Source organism: Lissotriton helveticus, chromosome 6, assembly GCF_964261635.1.
Source record: "Lissotriton helveticus chromosome 6, aLisHel1.1, whole genome shotgun sequence".
Classification (NCBI taxonomy): Eukaryota; Metazoa; Chordata; class Amphibia; order Caudata; family Salamandridae; genus Lissotriton; species Lissotriton helveticus.
Window position 1 is genome coordinate 256,696,743 of NC_136067.1, and position 19,430 is coordinate 256,716,172.

Genomic DNA, 19,430 nt, shown 5'->3' on the forward strand with positions numbered 1-19,430 from the left:
CAAACTACGGCAGGAGAAGGTTGCTTTGTCTACTTCAGCATTAAAGTCACGCATCAATAGTACTGTCCTTGAAATGCCTCGATAGAAGGGGAGAGCACCAAGCAGGTAACACCTTCTACAGAAAAAAAAGCTTAGGAATTAAACGACTTTTAGGTAGAAGAAAAACACTAAACCAGTCCTTCCGGCCTCAGGAATCCTTAACACAGTTATCACGCCTCTAACTGGGGCCATCTTGGTTGTCGGCTCAGGCACGGTGTGATGTATTATGGGTCAAAACCACTTTCATCTTGTCACCTGCTAAACCACTTATGTCACACATATTCCTAATGTCTGCCACTTAGCACAAAACCTTAGGTACTGGTGATGTGTCTGGCTTTGAAAAAGTAGGTTTTCTTGAGATGTTCTACATATTTCTGTAAGCTGCTAGGATGGGGCTGATCATTGGGTGATGTGTAATCTGTCTCGGGACACATGATGCAAGTTACACCTAGGTGTATTCTCCAATTGTTAGACAAATCTGAAAAATTGCAAAACCCAGAAGACGGCTTTAGAGCAATCAATGAAAGCAGAAATAACTGGATGTTGTGAGTCCACTTCCAGAATTATGTACATCAATTATGGTACAGGGGCAAACCTTATATCCAAAGTTAATTGGTTTCTTTTCAAGTAAGGTGCAACTGCAAAATGTATATTGCCTATAAAGAATCTTCTGTTACTTGTAGATCATCCTGGTAATAAAACATTATGTTCGAAAAAAATGTCTTGAAAAACAGCCATGTACAATTTCAATTTGGAGACTTTCTGACACCATTACAAGAAATATTTCTCTTTACTCAAGAAGGAGTTCTGGTCACAAAAATGAGACAAACAAGAGTATCTTCATAGGTACATTTGTCAAATCCCAAACTGTATGTCGTCAAATGAGATGGAGTGTGTGTATTTTAAATTAAATATCATTCTTATTCCTTAGGGAGAGGATGTAGCCTTACGGCCAGAGCGGTCGACCTCGAAGCTGGGGAACCGGGTTTGAGTCTCGGCAAGGACGCTCAACATCATGTGATTCTGGGACGATTACTTAGTCTCCCCGTGTCTAACAAAAATGAATGTGTCCTTGTGTAAAGAAACTGGTGCTCATGTTAAGCGGTTTAATACCGAATATCTTCAGGTCTAGCTTGCGCTATATAAAACTCTTTAAAAAAAATAAGTCCATTTTTGCTCAAATTATGTACATAGTTCGAACCAAAGTTTTTTGTAAAAAATTATTCTTTTTTTTAAATAAAAAGGTAGTATTCTCATTTATGTTCATTAATGAAACCTACTACTTTGTTGAACTTAGATGCCAGAATATCAGGCTTGGCCGTTAAGTTTATATGTTGGTTATGGGCGATGAGGCTGCTGGATAGCATCAATCGAAGATTTGAAGCTGATGAAGTTAACGTCCTTGCAGATGAACTTTGGTGTCTTGTTCCTGCACACATTAAGACTACTAACATGTATGCCTTATCTGTAGAAGCCAAAAACAGTAATGTAAAGAAACAACATTCTTTGGTGTAGGTCACATTCTTTGGTGTAGGTCAGCAGTTTTCCATGACTCCGTATTCTTTTACTTATCCCAGGATCCTTTCTCTTAGCTTATGGTTCTTCCAAGCATTAAACCACAATTTCCTCATTTGTCAGAACATCCCTTGTTTTGGCTCAAGAATGAGATCTATTTCTCAAGAATCCTTCCTAGCAACTTTATAACTTTATACATTCTTCAGTGTAAATGAGTCATAATGTTCCATCCCCCAGCTATCACAGTCTGTTAAAGGTATTGCTTTATTCTGCATGTTCTCCAACCAAGGCCCCACACGGCAAGGGTCTAATGCAAGCACTGACAAAGCCAATTGATACATCCTTGGCGAGCTTGCAATGTTTATTTTTGTTTGCCGGACATGCAACAAAAACTGTAAAAATTATGAAAACAAAGGGGTATCCCAGCAACCCAACCACACCGGCACTAAACTGAAGTGCCTGCGGACATGTGATCTGACAAAATGCCTTCATTCACAGTGCAACACAGCTAATGAATGAAGTAAGCTGGGCCATGCTGTACTTTGTGGTGGTTGGAAGCTATATTGTGAATGACACCTGAAGGCACCAATGGCTGAAGAGGGCACACCAAAAGACTGTAGCTATGCATATAGGTTTGTATTTTCAGTAGAAATACTTGGAAACCGTTTATAAGCCAGATCTAAACAACAAAAAACAATATACAACTAGGATTTGAACAGTGCACAAAACCATCAACTGGTGTGCTTTTATTTTTCATATATATTTTTTTTCTCAAAACAAGACATTTCTTTTAAAACAGCAGCAAGCAAAATTTACATTTTCTTTTGAAAAGTGGCAGCGCAGGTAACTGTTTGGTAATAATGCCCATTCATGTGCATGTGGCACAATTCATTCTTGAGCACTTTCTCCTTGGTTTGAGTGTAGGTAAGGCAGTGGTTTCCTTGAGGAGTTTTTTTGTTCCTAATTTTGAATCTGATCTCATGCAAATTAAATGAAATGTACAACCTGAAGATTAAAATCCGAGATTTCCATTAAAAGCAGAGAAGCGTATAAAGAAGGGAAAAAAAGAAACACGACAATTAAAAACAAAAAACACAATTAAAATAAAATAAAAAAACACAACCAGTGGTAGCCATTCCTGGCTTGAAAGCAGAAGCTAGGGAGGTTCTTGTTACAGGCATTACAATGATTTCAGGCTATCAGAGTGACAAGAAGTGAAACAACTTCAGGACGAGCTCCCTGTCATGGCTACTCTATCTTCAGCAGCTCCACGTCAAAGATGAGCGTAGCGTTGGGCGGGATGACGCCAGGATGACCCGTGGCTCCGTAGGCTACGTCAGGTGTACAGGTCAGCTTTGCTCTCTGCCCCAAGCACATCTAAAGATAGGAAAAAGAATAAAGAATGTGTTACAGAACTGTGTGTGAATAGAAGTTCAGGTATTACTAATAATAACTCATTCAGGGAACTTTTTTAAATTGGACCACAGCGTTGCACCTTGGCACTCCTCCAGGAATGGAGGACAGGTTCTGGAGCCATGGACTAGAACATTATGTCTGTGGTGAAATGTGTTCATTGCTTAGACCTGCTGAAAGGCTATGATTCATGAATCCATGCCCGACCTATACACTTCGTCAAGTGGCTTATTTTGGTAATTTATAAAATAGTTCTATATATGAAGGGTTTTATTACAGAAAAGCGCAACTAAATCAAGGGCCCATCACTTGCAGTACTGCCATCTCTGCATCACAGATGAAGTTGCAGCGGCAAGTGCACCCCTCTGTGTTACGCTGCATGGGTGCACATTTAGCACCTACGCAATGTGAAGTGGGTGTTTCCTCCTTTACATGCGGCGCAGTCGAATGTAAACGAGGTATGGAATTCACCCTTGCACCATGTACTAATACATGAGGTGTCCCTTCAAGGTTGCTGTTTAGCAGTGGGTATGGAGGTTTTTGTGACCCTTACTTGTGCAGAGCAGTGCAGTTAAGAGTAGCCCACTGAGGTGTGATGCCTGGTACCTCTCCAATGGGAGTCTGAGGGTGTGCATAGACAGTGCGGCAGAAACAGCCCTGTTATGGTCTCTGCATGCGCACACTGCAGCCTATATATTTGAGATGTCATCAGTGATGTCACTGACCATGTCATGAATGATCTAATATGTGACATCATCAGCAGTGGATTGCGGGTGCGCGAAATATAGTTAGTACAACTAACTATATAGGAGCAATTTCAATGGTTTTGTATGAGTAAAATGTCCAGCTAACTATAACACCACTAAAACCTATAGTTTTTTGAGTGAATTTCAAAGGTTTTTTAAAAGCTAATTCCTAACTATATAACTCCTGAAACCTATGGTTTTTTCAGTGAATTTCAAAGGTTTTTTAAATGCTAATTCCCAACTATATAAGGCCTGAAACCTATGGTTTTTTCAGTGAATTTGCAAGGTTTTTTTAAATGCTAATTCCTAACTATATAAGGCCTGAAACCTATGGTTTTTTCAGTGAATTTCAAAGGTTTTTTAAATGCTAATTCCTAACTATACAAGGCCTGAAACCTATGGTTTTTTCAGTGAATTTGCAAGGTTTTTTTAAATGCTAATTCCTAACTATATAAGGCCTGAAACCTATGGTTTTTTCAGTGAATTTAAAAGGTTTTTTGAATGCTAATTCCTAACCATATAAGGCCTGAAACCTATGGTTTTTTCAGTGAATTCCCAAGGTTTTTTAAATGCTAATTCCTAACTATATAAGGCCTGAAACCTATGGTTTTTTCATTGAATTCGCAAGGTTTTTTAAATGCTAATTCTATTAGCGGATAACGTTTTTATATATTAAAACGTTTTTTAAATCTCAAATGCCTGCTTTGCTAACAGAGTTTTTAAGCACAGGCTCTTTAGTCTCTGGTGGCCATCTTGGGAGACTGCATATCAGAATTTTTTTAATGAAATATAAGAGGATATGAGAAGTCACTCAAAATGTGCCCTAATTTTTCTTTCTTCAGCACTAATCATAATTTTATGGCAAAATGAACCCCCTCGTTTTGTTCCTTCGCAAATTAAATGTTTTAAGTGTTAACACTTTATTCCAATCAAGATGACTTCAGGTGTGCCATACTTTTGTCATAAGTAAGACTGTTAGCGCTCTAGTTGTTCTTTAGAACACTCTGGGACATTCTGTCATTGGGCTATAGTTGGGCTACATCTGGCTGATATTTGGGCTACATTTGTTTTTTTTTGTCTCTGGTGGCCATCTTTGGGCTACATTTGGGCTCTAACATGTAGCCCAATATATATTTTTTCAAAGTTAATTTTCGTAAAAACCACTGGAGCACATATCTTGAGACATAGCAAAGGCACATCGGGCTACCAGTCCCTACAATTTTGCCAAGTTTGGTGGAAAACCATTCAGCCGTTCGGGCTAAAAGTGAGTCCAACCGCCCTATGGAAATTAACATGGGGAAACACGTTTTGGGACCCCCCTTTTATCTCGGCCCCCGCTTGACGAATCCCCCCCAAACTTTCAGGGAAGGACCGGAGCGCCGCGAGGCAAAGTTAAGGAAAATTTCAGGAAGATTCCTCAACCGGCGCCAAAGTTATTCCCAATAGAATGTTGCGATTTCCCTATGGAAAACAATCCTAACTATATATACCTACTGGCTATCGCCAGTAGGAGATATATATTACCTACTGGCAGTCGCCAGTAGGTATGGAATATGCTACTTACCAGTATGCATCTGTTCTTGGCATAGAGGGCTGCAGAGTGGTACATTTATGAATAGATCGCCATCTGGTGTTGGGCTCGGATGATTGCACTTTGTTTTTCTTCTGGAGAAGTCTTTGTCGTCATAGGTGACTCCTCCTCTCGGTGTTAGTGCGCATGGGCATCGGCTCCATCCTTAGATTGTTTTGCCATAGTAGGGTTAGATGGAGTAGTGTAGTATAGTACATAAAGATATGCCCATGTAAATGTATCTAAATAAGATAATGTTGGGACAGACACAGGTTTCCGGGGAGGCAGGGAGGGCATGTACCACTCTGCAGCCCTCTATGCCAAGAACAGATGCATACTGGTAAGTAGCATATTCCGTTCGAGGCATATGGGCTGCAGATGGTACATTTATGAATAGATTGTACAGCAGTTACCTCCCTAGCGGTGGTCACCAGTGTCTGTCGCAACTGTCTGAAATAGAGTTTTTAATACAGCTTGGCCCACTCTGGCTTGTTGTGCAGCCTGTACATCAACACAGTAGTGCTTTGTGAATGTATGTGGTGTAGACCAAGTTGCTGCTCTACATATGTCATCTAGGGGAATGTTCCCTAAGAATGCCATAGATGCTCCTAGTTTTCTTGTGGAATGAGCTCTAGGAGGAATAGTTAATGTTCTCTTTGCTTTAATGTAACATATTTGTATACATCTTACAATCCATCTTGCGATGCCTGCTTTAGAGATAGGATTGCCCTTATGTGTTGGGGAAAATGCTACAAATAGTTGTTTAGTTTTCCTGAAGTCTTGTGTTCTTTCTATGTAGTACAAAATGGCTCTTTTAACATCTAGTGTATGTAGAGCCCTTTCTGCCACCGTCTGTGGCTTTGGAAAGAAGACTGGTAATTCCACTGGCTGATTGATGTGGAATGCTGAAATTACTTTAGGCAAGAACTTTGGGTTTGTTCTAAGAACCACTTTATTCTGGTGTAACTGTAGGAATGGTTCTTGTATTGTTAATGCCTGTAATTCGCTTACTCTTCTGAGTGAGGTAATAGCTATAAGGAATGCCACCTTCCATGTAAGGAATTGTATTTCGCACCTATGCATAGGTTCGAAGGGTGGCCCCATTAGTCTGGTGAGTACTACGTTGAGGTTCCAGACTGGGGAAGGTGGTAATCTTGGTGGAATGACTCTTTTAAGACCTTCCATGAATGCTTTTATCGCTGGTACTCTGAACAGTGATGTGCGCTGCCTGTTTTGCAGGTATGCTGCTATAGCTGCTAGATGTACTCTGATAGATGTGTACGCTAGATTACATTGCTGTAAGTGTAATAAGTAGCAAATAATCTCCCTTGTTGATACGTCTAGAGGGTTGATATTGTTATTAGTACAGTGTATAGCAAGCCTCTTCCACTTAGCTGCATAGCATGCTCTGGTGGTTGGACGTCTCGCTTGTTTAATTATTTCCATGCAATTTGGGGGGAGATCTAAGTACCCAAATTCTAGGATTTCAGGAGCCAGATCGCTAAGTTCAACTGAGTTGGATCTGGGTGCATTATTTCTCCATGGTTCTGTGTAAGGTGCATGGGTAGAATTCGTAGCTTTTGATGTGGCACTTGTGAGAGTTGCAAGAGCGTGGTGAACCACGGCTGTCTTGCCCACGTGGGGGATACTAGTATCATGGTCATTGAATGTTGTTGCAGTTTCCTGACCACTAATGGGATTAGTGGGAGAGGGGGAAAAGCGTATGCAAATTTGTTGGACCAATTTATCCATAACGCATTGCCCTGCGACAGGTGATGTGGGTACCTGGACGCGAAGCTTTGGCATTTTGCGTTCTGATGAGTGGCAAATAGGTCTATCTCTGGTTGTCCCCATCTTTGGAAGAATGGCTGCAGTATTTGTTGGTGCAGTTCCCATTCGTGTATTTGTTCCGACTGTCTGCTTAAGATGTCTGCTATCTGGTTTTGAACTCCTGGTAGGTGTTCGGCTAACAGATAGATGTTTTGAGGAATGGCCCATCTCCAAATTTCCTGCGCTAGTCTGGATAATTGGAGAGAGTGCGTCCCCCCCTGTTTTTGAATATAATACATTGCTGTCATGTTGTCTGTTCTGATCAGGACTGCTTTGTGGATAACATGTATCTGAAAGGCTTTCAATGCTAGAAACACTGCCAGTAGTTCTAGGTAGTTGATGTGTAGTGTTCTTTCCTGCACACTCCACCTTCCTTGTACTGTGTACTTGTCCATATGTGCTCCCCATCCGGTGAGCGATGCGTCTGCTGTTATTGTCACCTGTGGAATTGGCTCTAGGAACGACCGCCCCTTGGTAATGTTTGTTCTGTTCCACCACTTCAGAGAGCGGTGTGTGCGGTCGTCTACCAACACCAGATCCGTAATCTGCCCTTGAGCCTGATTCCACTGTGTCGCTAAGCATTCTTGTAGAGGACGCATTTGTAGTTTTGCATATGGTATTAGCAGTATGCAGGATGACATCATGCCTAATAGCTGCATGAACACTCTTGCTGTTAGTGAGTGTTGTGGCTGAAATCTCTGAATGATTGTAAGCATTGCTTGGACCCTGACTGGGTTGGGGTACACTTTGGCTTTTTCTGTGTCTATAGTAGCCCCCAGATATTGTTGAACCTTGTTTGGTTGTAGGTGTGACTTTGTGTAGTTCACCGTGAACCCTAGCTGGTGTAGTAGCTGAATTGTCTTTTGTGTGTGTTGCAGACACTCCTCTTGCGACCTGGCTTTTATTAGCCAGTCGTCCAAGTATGGGAAGACATGAATTTGTTGTCTTCTTAGGTGAGCTGCTACCACTGCCAGGCATTTTGTGAACACCCTTGGTGCCGTCGTGACACCAAATGGAAGGACTTTGAACTGATAATGTTGTCCTTCTACCACAAACCTGAGGTATTTCCTGTGGGCTTTGTGAATAGGGATATGAAAGTAAGCGTCTTTTAGATCCAGTGTAGAAAGAAAGTCCCCTTTCTTCAGTAAAGGAAGTACTTGTTGGAGCGTGACCATGTGGAAATGTTCCGAATTTATGTATGCGTTGAGAGGTCTTAGGTCCAGTATTGGCCTTAGAGACCCGTCCTTTTTGGGGATTAGGAAGTATAGGGAGTATACTCCTGTTCCCTGTTGGTGCTGTGGAACCTTCTCTATGGCATGCTTTTCTAGCAGTGATATTACTTCCTGTTTTAATAGTGTCAGGTGATCTTGTTTCATTGGACGCTGTTTGGGGGGGATGTTTGGTGGGGTAGCTGTGAGTTCTAGGCAATAACCATGTTGGATAATTTGTCTTACCCACTTGTCTGATGTGATGTTTTCCCAGACAGGTAGGAACTGTGATAGGCGTCCCCCTACCGGTGTTATATGGTCTGGGGGAAGCTCTATGAAGTCACTGTTTTGGGGTTGGAGAGTTGCGGTTGTTGTTGTTTCCGCGACCTCTACCCTTGTTGTTGTTACCCCTGTATCCACCTCTAGAATTACCTCTGGGTGATGTAGGTGTAAAAGAGGTTTGCTGTTGGTTTGTGCCTGTACTTTTGGATCCTCCTCTATAGGTGGATCTACGAAAGGAACCTCTTTGTGTCGGCTGTTGCAATGCTCCCATTGATTTAGCCGTTTCTGTATCCTTTTTCATCTTTTCTAGGGCCTCATCTGTCCCTGTGCCGAAAAGTGTTTTCCCATCAAAAGGTTGGTTCAGTAACGATGTTTGTACCTCTTGTTTGAACCCTGATACTCTGAGCCATGCATGTCTCCTTAACATGATGCTTGTATTTGTCGACCTTGCCGCAGTTTCTGCCGCGTCTAGGGCGCACTTTATTGAAGTGTTAGTAATTAACTTCCCTTCTTGTATAAGTTGATCTGCTTTCTTTTGATGTTCTTTAGGGAGATGTTTGATGAGTGTTTCTAACTCATCATAATGCGCTCTGTCATACCTTGCAAGTAGTGCTTGCGTATTAGCTATGCGCCAACTGTTTGCCGCTTGAGATGCTACTCTCTTGCCAGAGGCATCTATTAGTTTGGACTCTTTGTCAGGAGGTGGAGCTTCTCCTGTAGATAAAGAGTTAGCTCTCTTGCGAGCGTTTGTGACCACTAGTGAGTCTAGAGGAATTTGTCCCTTAATGTATATTGGGTCTTTTGGAGCTGCCCTATATTTTTTATCAATTCTTGGGTTCAATACCCTAGCCCTCACTGGGTCTTTGAATATCTCTGATGTATGACTGAGAAGGCCCTTTAGCATTGGTAGTGTTCCTGATGTTCTTTGTGCAGTAGGTAGTGTTTCTAATAAGAAGTCCTGTACTAGAGGTTCTGTATGTAGGTCTACCTTATGAAATGTTGCTGCTCTAGTAATGAGTTGTGCAAACCCAGTATTGTCATCAGGAGGTGAAGGTTTTGAGGGATATGACTCAAGGTCGGTATCATTACCTGATCCCACATTATACTCCTCCCATGGGTCTGCCTCCTCTGGGATTGTGTCCTCATCATCCCCAGGGTGTCCCCCCTCCCCTGTGTCACTCTCTCCATCTGTTGTAGGTGTAGATGGACGTGTGGGAGGGATATCTGGCCTATTGTGAGGAAGAGGTGAAGATGGTGTGTGAGGTTTGGGAGAAGGGGGAGGAGTTGTATTCGTCCCCATTGTTCTCTTCTTTGGATGAGCCTTGTCGTCCAAATGTTCATGTTTCCTCTTTTTAGGTAGTTCTGTGGCTACCTTGCCAGTCTTTGGGTCAATAAACAAAGTCTTTTGTTTAGGATCCGTTCCGTGTTCCTGTGTCGGTACCGCAGTTTTCGGTTCCGAAAGGTGTTTTTTCTTTGAACTGTCCATTTGTATTTTCGGTGCCGAAGTTTTGTTCGGATCCGACTTCTTCGGTATCGAAGATGTCCCCGGTGTCGGGGGTGTTTTCGGCGCCGAAGCGTGCTTCGGTGTCGACATGGACTGCTTCGACTTCGAGCTTTCCTTGACCTGGTGCTTCGGTGTCTATGTGGTCGGTTTATCGGAACCGGAACCACTATGATGTGGGACCGAGTGTTTCGGTTTCTGTTTCGTTGCCGGGCTCGAAGGCGGGGCGTTGGAAACTTTTTTCGGTTGTCTGACCGGGCTCGAGGGCGGGGTCGACACCGTGCGGGGTCTGTTTTTCGGTAAAGGGACGTCGTCACTCACGGTTTGTTGGACGTCGATTTCCTCGACGTCGGACTCGTCCGCTTCTGACCCCGCCTCGTCGGCCTCTTCTTCCTCCTCTTCTGGGTGCTGGTCCTCGAACAGCTCCGGGATTGCTTGTGACTGCATTCTCGATACCTCGTGTCTTCGGGCTCGACGGTTTCTAATCGTCGATTTTGACGAGAACGCTGCACAGGCCTCACAGTCCCTGGATTCGTGTTCAGGGGACAAGCAGAGGTTGCACACCTCGTGTAGGTCCTTGTGTGGGAACTTAGCACCACACGTTGGACATTTTTTGAATGGAGTCCTTTCCATGGACCCCGGGCTGGACTACGTCGAGTTTCTCGTAGTCGTCGTCCTTCGAACCGCGTCGGTATGGAGTGAAGTCGCGTTCGATAACGATACCGTCGATTTGGAAAGGAATACGCGCCGGTTATAACCTTCTTTGTTGAAGTCGGTCCGGAGCGCTTCGATCCTCATCCGAACCCGATGGCGGAAAAAAACAATCTAAGGATGGAGCCGATGCCCATGCGCACTAACACCGAGAGGAGGAGTCACCTATGACGACAAAGACTTCTCCAGAAGAAAAACAAAGTGCAATCATCCGAGCCCAACACCAGATGGCGATCTATTCATAAATGTACCATCTGCAGCCCATATGCCTCGAACATATAGTTAGGATTTTTTCTCTATTGGATTTTTGAAAATTCTATGTCTAATAACTTTGGCGTTTGTGGACGGAATTGGCTGAAATTTTCAGGAAAATGGCACATGGGGGGGTTCGTCAAGGGGGGGCCGAGAAAAAAGGGGGGTCCCAAAACGTGTTTTTAACATTGAGTTTTCCATAGGGCGGTTGGCCTCACTTTTAGCCCGAACGGCTGAATGGATTTGCACGAAACTTGGCAAAATTGTAGGGACTGGTAGCCCGATGTGCCTTTTGTAGGTCTCAATATATGTGCTCCAGTGGATTTTGAGAAATTAACGTTTAAAAAAAGATATATATCTGTAACAGCGCTCCGCTTCGCGTAACGGAGGTTTGCGAAGCTGATTGGTCATTCTGTCACTGGGCTATAGTTGGGCTGCATCTGGCTGATATTTGGGCTACATTTGTTTTTTTGTGTGTCTGGCGGCCATCTTTGGGCTACATTGGGCTACATTGGGCTTCATTGGGCTACATTGGGCTACATTTGGGCTCCAACATATATATAGGCCAATGTAGCCCAATATATATTTTTCAAAGTTAATTTTCGTAAAAACCACTGGAGCATATATCTTGAGACATAGCAAAGGCACATCGGGCTACCAGTCCCTACAATTTTGCCAAGTTTCGTGGAAATCCATTCAGCCGTTCGAGCTAAAAGTGAGTCCAACCGCCCTATGGAAATGAATGGGTAATTTGTAATTAGCAAATAGCTAATCGCAAACTAGGAATGGTAAAGAATCGCTATTTATTCCTTAAAGTTCGCTATTTAGGAAATGCAAAAAACTTTGATGATACATATGGCGGTTCATCTCTAACAAGATAAGAAGCATAGGGATACATTTATGATGACTGGCGCATCACCAGGGATGTGTTAGTCATTCTGTGCCGCTGTTCCGTCACCTATGGTGTGCTGCATTTACAATGCGGCGCATCATGGGGCAAAAACAGCACAGATGCGTGATGTATCTGTGCCGTAAAGGTGGCGCATTGCTGGAGTTGTATCGCAAGTGTGATGAAGCTCCAGCAAGGGTCGGGGGTGCCCCTGTCGCAGGGTTTCTGTTCTCACACAGAACTGTGGACAGAGGATTGGAACCTCGGCGAATTAGGGTGTCCCAAAACTCACGTTAGTAATCAAAAACTCCTTAGTAAGCTAGGTACAGTGTCACATTGGATATAACAAACTCTCAATGTTTAGACAATCCAGAATATGAACTTATAGTACCTCAGGATACGTGGAACTCATGAACAGTCGGTCGTTATATATTTCTTAGAAACCAGAACATGGAGTTAAGAAGAACACATGTGTATTTGAAATGTTTATTTACTAATGCCGTCTTCTCAGGCGTAGTATCTTAGATAATACAAGTACACATATTATCAGTAGCAAAATTACCAGCATAGTTACTAGTACATAAAAAGCGAATGGTGATAGTATGTTAACATGCTGTAAATGAATAAGAGTTAGCAACACTTATAAGCAGCCGCGGGCCGTGGAGGGAGTTACGGTGAGGCAGGGAGGCGGGGAGGGGGAGAAGCAGGGTGGAGAATACAAGTACACATATTATCAGTAGCAAAATTACCAGCATAGTTACTAGTACATAAAAAGCGAATGGTGACAGTATGTTAACATGCTGTAAATGAATAAGAGTTAGCAACACTTATAAGCAGCCGCGGGCCGTGGAGGGAGTTACGGTGGGGCAGGGAGGTGGGGAGGGGGAGGGGCAAGGTAGAGGGCTCCACCCTGCTTCTCCCCCTCCCCGCCTCCCTGCCTCACCGTAACTCCCTCCACGGCCCGCGCCTGCTTATATCTCACCCTCCCTAATACACATATTATATTATTTGCTAAGAAGGTCTGTTTGTGTTGGTTTAGGGCGTGCCCATACTTTAGTGTCTTAGATTTGAAGGAATCACATCAGCATACACCAGCTCTCTCTTCATGTGAACCGCATCAACTGTTGTGTATGTGTGTTCGGCAAAGCAATATAAAACCCGCCTCATGCCCAGAATTGGCAGAAGTTGCACTTATGTTATGAGTATGAAGTCGTGGAGATCAGACCTCATAACAATTCTGTATCGTGTTGTTCTTGAAACTTTAGCACTCGCTGTACAGATATAGTTTAACAAGCAAAGCAGATAGTAGAGCAATAACATATTATTCTCATGTAAACCACGATGAACTACTAGGTGGAAAGCTAAAGCAACAACTAAGTGTCGTGTGCAGAAGTTGCAAAAAAGGAAAAATGGCGTTTAAACCGGTAATGAGCCCATGCTAACTTAACACGGTGTAAAGATATCCAGGACCTAGATGACACCTCCCCATGATCCGGAAACGAACTGAATAAGATAATAGAAGTGCCATCTCATGAGAGCAGATTGCAAGTTTATATGTGGACGGTCCGCAAGGTAAAGCATTAAAAACTAGGAAAATTTAATGCTAAAGAAAAATAAAACAGCCAAGTACTTTATCGAGTCTTAAGCCAATAGGCAAGGTAAATAATAAAAACTTGACAAATAAGTCAATGAATTGTCAATGAAATGCTAGTACTCAGCATATCAAACATGAAAAAGGTCTATGACATAACTGTGTATGCAAAATAAGCTGCAACAGCCTCCAATAGGAAGTCACCGTCTTCATCCGAAAACAGTTCAGCCATCCAATTTAAAAGCGGAAAAGAACATACGTGCTCTCCCAGCACCGGATCCTCTATCACCATCAGAGGACAGCTCGGTGGGTTTTCAAGAAAGCTCTGTTCCAAGAAAGACTGTGCTGCCGCCAGTAAATTCCAGGGACCAAGTAGTCCATGCATCAATGCCACAGCCATAATCCTTTCGCCAGGACAAACCAACTCGTGAGTAATGATAGGAGTCATCAGCTGATTAAAGTCGACGTCAGGAGAAACCGGTCCGCAGAGACACAAATCAATGGCCCAATCGAAATCACAGGTCAGGCAGTGAAATACAGGCTGGACACAGGTGAAGTAGGAGAATCGAAAAGATAATCCATATGCCGTGCTTAATATCGCCAACGGCATTGTGCCATAATATTCTAGCATGCGATTGCGGAACAGTGTCAGCAGCTGCAGGGTGGGAGGTTGCATAGGAGGGACATCCATATTTAAAAATGTAAAAAAGCACAAGAGCGTCCGCTGGTAATGCAAGTAAAAATGCCAATCCACGAACCAGAGTGGAGAAAATAGAATGAAAGGAAGCAGGGATGACTCCAAAGATTTTCTCAAATGAAGTCATGAGACCACTGGTAACAACTTTAAAAAAGTGCGCCAGGGCCTTTGTGGAGGATGCGTTAAAGATAGTCGGAACCATCTTGCTGAAATTGAAAGGCAAATCTGAATTGAAAAGGGTCTGCACCTCTGTACGGGTGTTCGCTATGTGAAGCACGAAAGTTTCACGGGCCGAACTCAAGGCCACCTCTCTCTGAGACAAAAGAGCTCTTATTCTTGCCATGCCGTTGAAATCTGTCCCAAGGTTGGTATTTGTGGCCAGATTGAAAACTCCCTATGTTCATGTGTGGGAGGAAATAGAACATTTCTGCAGCAAATAACCCGTTCACTTACTGTTACGATAAAAGGAATACTTTTAATTAACTCAGAACAATCTTCATTATTGAGCATCAAATAACTACCATTTTCCAACAACTTGAACGTGGGGATGATAGCAGGAACTGGCGTGCCTTGCAACACGCAAGCCATATTTGGTCGGTGTTTGTTGCATGAACCGTGTAACTGTATGTGCCTACACATTAGTGAATGATCTGGCGTCTCAGTGCATTCCTCTCCATTCAGATAAACTTCTTGATCATCTTTGAAACATCTGTATGTGTATGGAAGCGACCAGACCTCATGAAGAAAAGCACTACCTAAAGGTTCATAACGACCTATTGGTATATATTTCATACAATTTGAAAACTTATATAAAGCAAAAGGCAGCGTTATTAAACCGTGGATAAGGCACGTTGCCAAAAAACCCGCAATCCTCTGCTGATGATGTCACTGAGCATGTCATGAATGATGTAATATGTGACATCATCAGCAGTGGATTACGGGTAATAGTATCTCTAGTTTACTCCCCTATAGCTGTCTTTCTTTTAACATAAGTGTCTGTTTCCTTCCCTTATACTTACTGTTTTTGGTTCGCTTCCGGTTCGCGTACCGGCGAGCGAACTGGGAAGCGAACTAAGAGAAATAGAGGTTGGCACAGTTCCAAATATTGTACCAATTTTTTAATAACGGGGAGGTAGTTCTGAAAAGAACTTTTTTTTTATTGTTTTTGTTGTTTTATATTTTTTTTATTATTTTTCGGAACATTTTTTTACTTTTTTTGAATTTTTCTGAACAGTTTTATATTTTTTTGGGTTTTTCTTGGAGGGGGCAATGAAAACGATTCATTGTAAAGGGCTCAACAGGAGCAACAAAACAAAAAAAGAAGTATTTATTATTTTGGGCGTTTCGTACAAACTTGCATATGATAGTCAATAGCTCTGTTGATCAGAGTGATGCTTCTTTCTCCGTAGGAAATGAATCCATCGCAAAATACGCAGATGTGTTTTACTTCACCAAATTTCATTTGTATATTTGGCACCATCTCCCTGCCCTCTGGTCCCGTTACTTCCGGTACAACAGATCTTCTGGCCATAATAGGGAGATTATCTAGGTCGTTCCGAAACTGTGCAGCACTGTAGTTGTTAGGATGCCACCTAGTCATATGGCGATGCATTGTGTAGTTTCCGAAACTGTATTTTTTCTCGGTTCCTCTGGACAGTCTATCTTGACATATAAGGAAAGTTACGTATCTTGCATTTACTTTTTTCTGACCTTTGGGAATTTTAAAAAATTACCAAATGAAGTTTTCTTTCCGGTGAGACGTCCTGGGCTGCTCAGGCAAAAACTGCCTCTCTTCGTGCTCGTCGTCCTGTTCCTCTTCTTCCTCTTCTTGTTGAATTATAACTTGAGCAGGTGGTCCACTCTTCCTTGGATGTGGTGGAGGTGGTGGGGAAGCACCAGCTGAAGCTACTAAAGAAGCCATTGCTCAGTGATCACAAAGGGTCTTTCTCTCACAATGATGAAAGTCAGAGTGAGGAAAGAAGGAGGGATTTTCATCATTTGGGAAAAACAAGAGTTCTCAACCAATCAAAAGTGTTCATTTTAGATTATATGACCTAGTCTTACATCATTAGGAAACCAAAAGTGAAACGAACCAATGAAAAGTGTTATTACCAAGTCACATGACTTGCTGTGTTTACGTTAAGCGCTTTGCAGGGCCTCCCGGTTTGCTTCCAGAAACCTGCGCTTTGCGACTCGCTTCGCGTACCAGTTCGCTAACGTAGCACGTCATATGACGTATCACGCGACAACGTGAAACGTCATGCGGACGGGAGGCGTCACGATGTTGTTTTCTAACGCGGCACTTGCGGTAAAGAAACGTTTACCGGCTCGCGGTCTATTTCGCGGCATCAAGGTCAGCTAACGGGAAGCTTCCCGATTCGCGAAGCGGGAACGAAGAAAAAAAAATATTAAAAAAAAAAATTATTCATAAACATATAAAATATATTTTTGGATTTAAAGAAGAATACATTTTACAGCTACAGATATTAGCTGTTAAAAAACCAATGAAATTCACAGAAAAAACCATAGGTTATAGACCATATATAGTTAGGAATTAGCATTTACAAAACCTTGAAAATTCACTGAAAAAACCATAGGTTATAGACCATATATAGTTAGGAATTAGCATTTAGAAAACCTTATTTTACTCACACAAAACCATTGAAATTCCATATATAGTTAGTTGCACTAACTATATATCGCGCACCCGCAATCCACTGCTGATGATGTCACATATTACATCATTCATGACATGGTCAGTGACATCACTGATGACATCACTGATGACATCTCAAATGACATCACTGATGACATCATCTAGTGTCTGTGTGTTTTTGTAAAGTTTAAATACGTTTTACATATTGAAGAATGAGTGGATTTATGGAAGACTGAGTGTGTGTGTGGCTGGCTGGGAGGTGTGTGACTCTGTGCATATCAATGTGTACATGTATCAGTGATTGTATAAGAGAGTAAGTATGTGTTAGTATATGTGTGAAAAGTATGGTGTTCTGTGTTTAACTATAGATGAGGAAATCGAAGTGTGATTGATTCTTCACAGGACTGACTAGGTGTATGAGTGCATATGATAGTGTTCTAATAATAACTGACTGTATGTATGAGTAATTGTATGGGTGAATGAGTGAATGTGTGTGTAGACGTAGGAATCAGTGAGTGCGTATGTAGTAACTGGTATTGGTGTGTCATGATGTCATCAGTGATGTCATCAGTGATGTCATTTCAGATGTCATTAGTGATGTCATCAGTGATGTCACTGAAGTATGGTGTTCTGTGTTTAACTGTATAGATGAAGAAATGGAAGTGTGATTGATTCTTTACAGGACTGACTTGGTGTGTGAGTAACTCCATGGATGAGTGGCAGTGTGTGACTGTCTGCATAGGTGTATGAGTGCATATGATAGTGTTGTAATAATGAGTGACTGTATGTATGAGTGATTGTATGGGTGAATGAGTGAATGTGTGTGTAGACGTAGGAATCAGTGAGTGCGTATGTAGTAACTGGTATTGGTGTGTCATGATGTCATCAGTGATGTCATTTGAGATGTCATCAGTGATGTCATCAGTGATGTCATTTGTGATGTCACTGACCATGTCATGAATGATGTAATATGTGACATCATCAGCAGTGGATTGCGGGTGCGCGATATATAGTTAGTGCAACTAACTATATATGGAATTTCAATGGTTTTGTGTGAGTAAAATAAGGTTTTCTAAATGCTAATTCCTAACTATATATGGTCTATAACCTATGGTTTTTTCAGTGAATATATATATATATATATATTAACACCAACCCCTTCAGTAAAAGAAGTTAAGAGGCCACATGGGGGAATTTCGGAAAACCTTTAATTGGGAGAAAACGGGCATGATGCATTTCGGCTGAGTTGCCTTCTTCAGATGCCGCTGCTAACAGGGTTTTCGCTTGACCCCTCCTTCTTAAACTTGCCTCCATCACTCCTATTGGTAGGAGTCAATTGCACCAAAATCACGAGGTCGGGTGACCACTGCAGACAGAAATGAACTGCAGTCCCCAGAAAGCATTGTTCCTTGGTAAGTATTCCGTTTTGGTGAATGCGGAGTTTAAATACATAATGGACAAGTAGATAGAAAGTTCAGGTGCGGGGTGTCCATCGTGGTACTTCCCTGCTTGTTAGTGTACCCTCAGGCTTCCTTTGAGATATATATATATATATATATATATATATATATATATATATATATATATATATATATATATATATATATATATATATATATATATATATATATATATATATATATATATATATATATATATATATATATATATATATATATATATATATATATATATATATTTTTTTTTCTTCGAGGAAGAGGTCGTTACCTGCTTTTGCCGCCTGGGATTCAGCGGCTCAGGATTTCTTTGATATATATTACCTACTGGCGGTCGCCAGTAGGTATATATAGTTAGGATTTTTTCTCTATGGGATTTTTGAAAATTCTATGTCTAATAACTTTGGCGTTTGTGGACGGAATTGGCTGAAATTTTCAGGAAAATGGCACATTTTGTTTCTGAGCAGCCCTTGAAAATTTGGGGGGGGTTCGTCAAGGGGGGGCCGAGAAAAAAGGGGGGTCCCAAAACGTGTTTTTAACATTGAGTTTTCCATAGGGCGGTTGGCCTCACTTTTAGCTCGAAGGGCTGAATGGATTTGCACGAAACTTGGCAAAATTGTAGGGACTGGTAGCCCGATGTGCCTTTTGTAGGTCTCAATATATGTGCTTCAGTGGATTTTGAGAAATTAACGTTCAAAAAAAAGATATATATCTGTAACAGCGGACCGGGCAGCGCTCCAGTTCGCGTACTTTTCGCGCAACGGAGCTTTGTGAAGCGAAGCTGATTGGTTCTCCGGCGTCTGTAAACATTCCAAACAGTCCGTAGCGGCCGCCATCTTGTCTCTCGGTAGGATCGAGAGACAAGAGGAGGCCAAAGCGAAGGGGCAAATGACCATAAGGGGGCATAGTAGATCCTCGCTGACCCCCTAGGTTTGATGTGGAGGTTTTAAAAGGGCCCCGCGGGGCAAAAAAAAAATAATAATAATAAAACGGCTGAATGGATTTGCACGAAACTTGGCGTACTTTTCGCGTTACGGAGCTTTGCGAAGCTGATTGGTTCTCCGGCGTCTGTC

At 42.2% G+C, this 19,430-nt stretch overlaps 1 protein-coding gene across 1 annotated transcript in view; it reads right to left on the reverse strand.

The window, feature by feature from the left end:
• Positions 1-2,264: 2,264 nt before the first annotated feature.
• FKBP1B (FKBP prolyl isomerase 1B) overlaps positions 2,265-19,430 on the reverse strand; it is a 200,434-nt gene continuing 183,268 nt past the window's right edge. Inside the window, exon 4 of the mRNA XM_078647708.1 lies at positions 2,265-2,931. Coding sequence (XP_078503834.1) covers positions 2,803-2,931 — 129 coding nt within the window. The 3' untranslated portion in view covers positions 2,265-2,802. The remainder of the gene's footprint in view (positions 2,932-19,430) is intronic.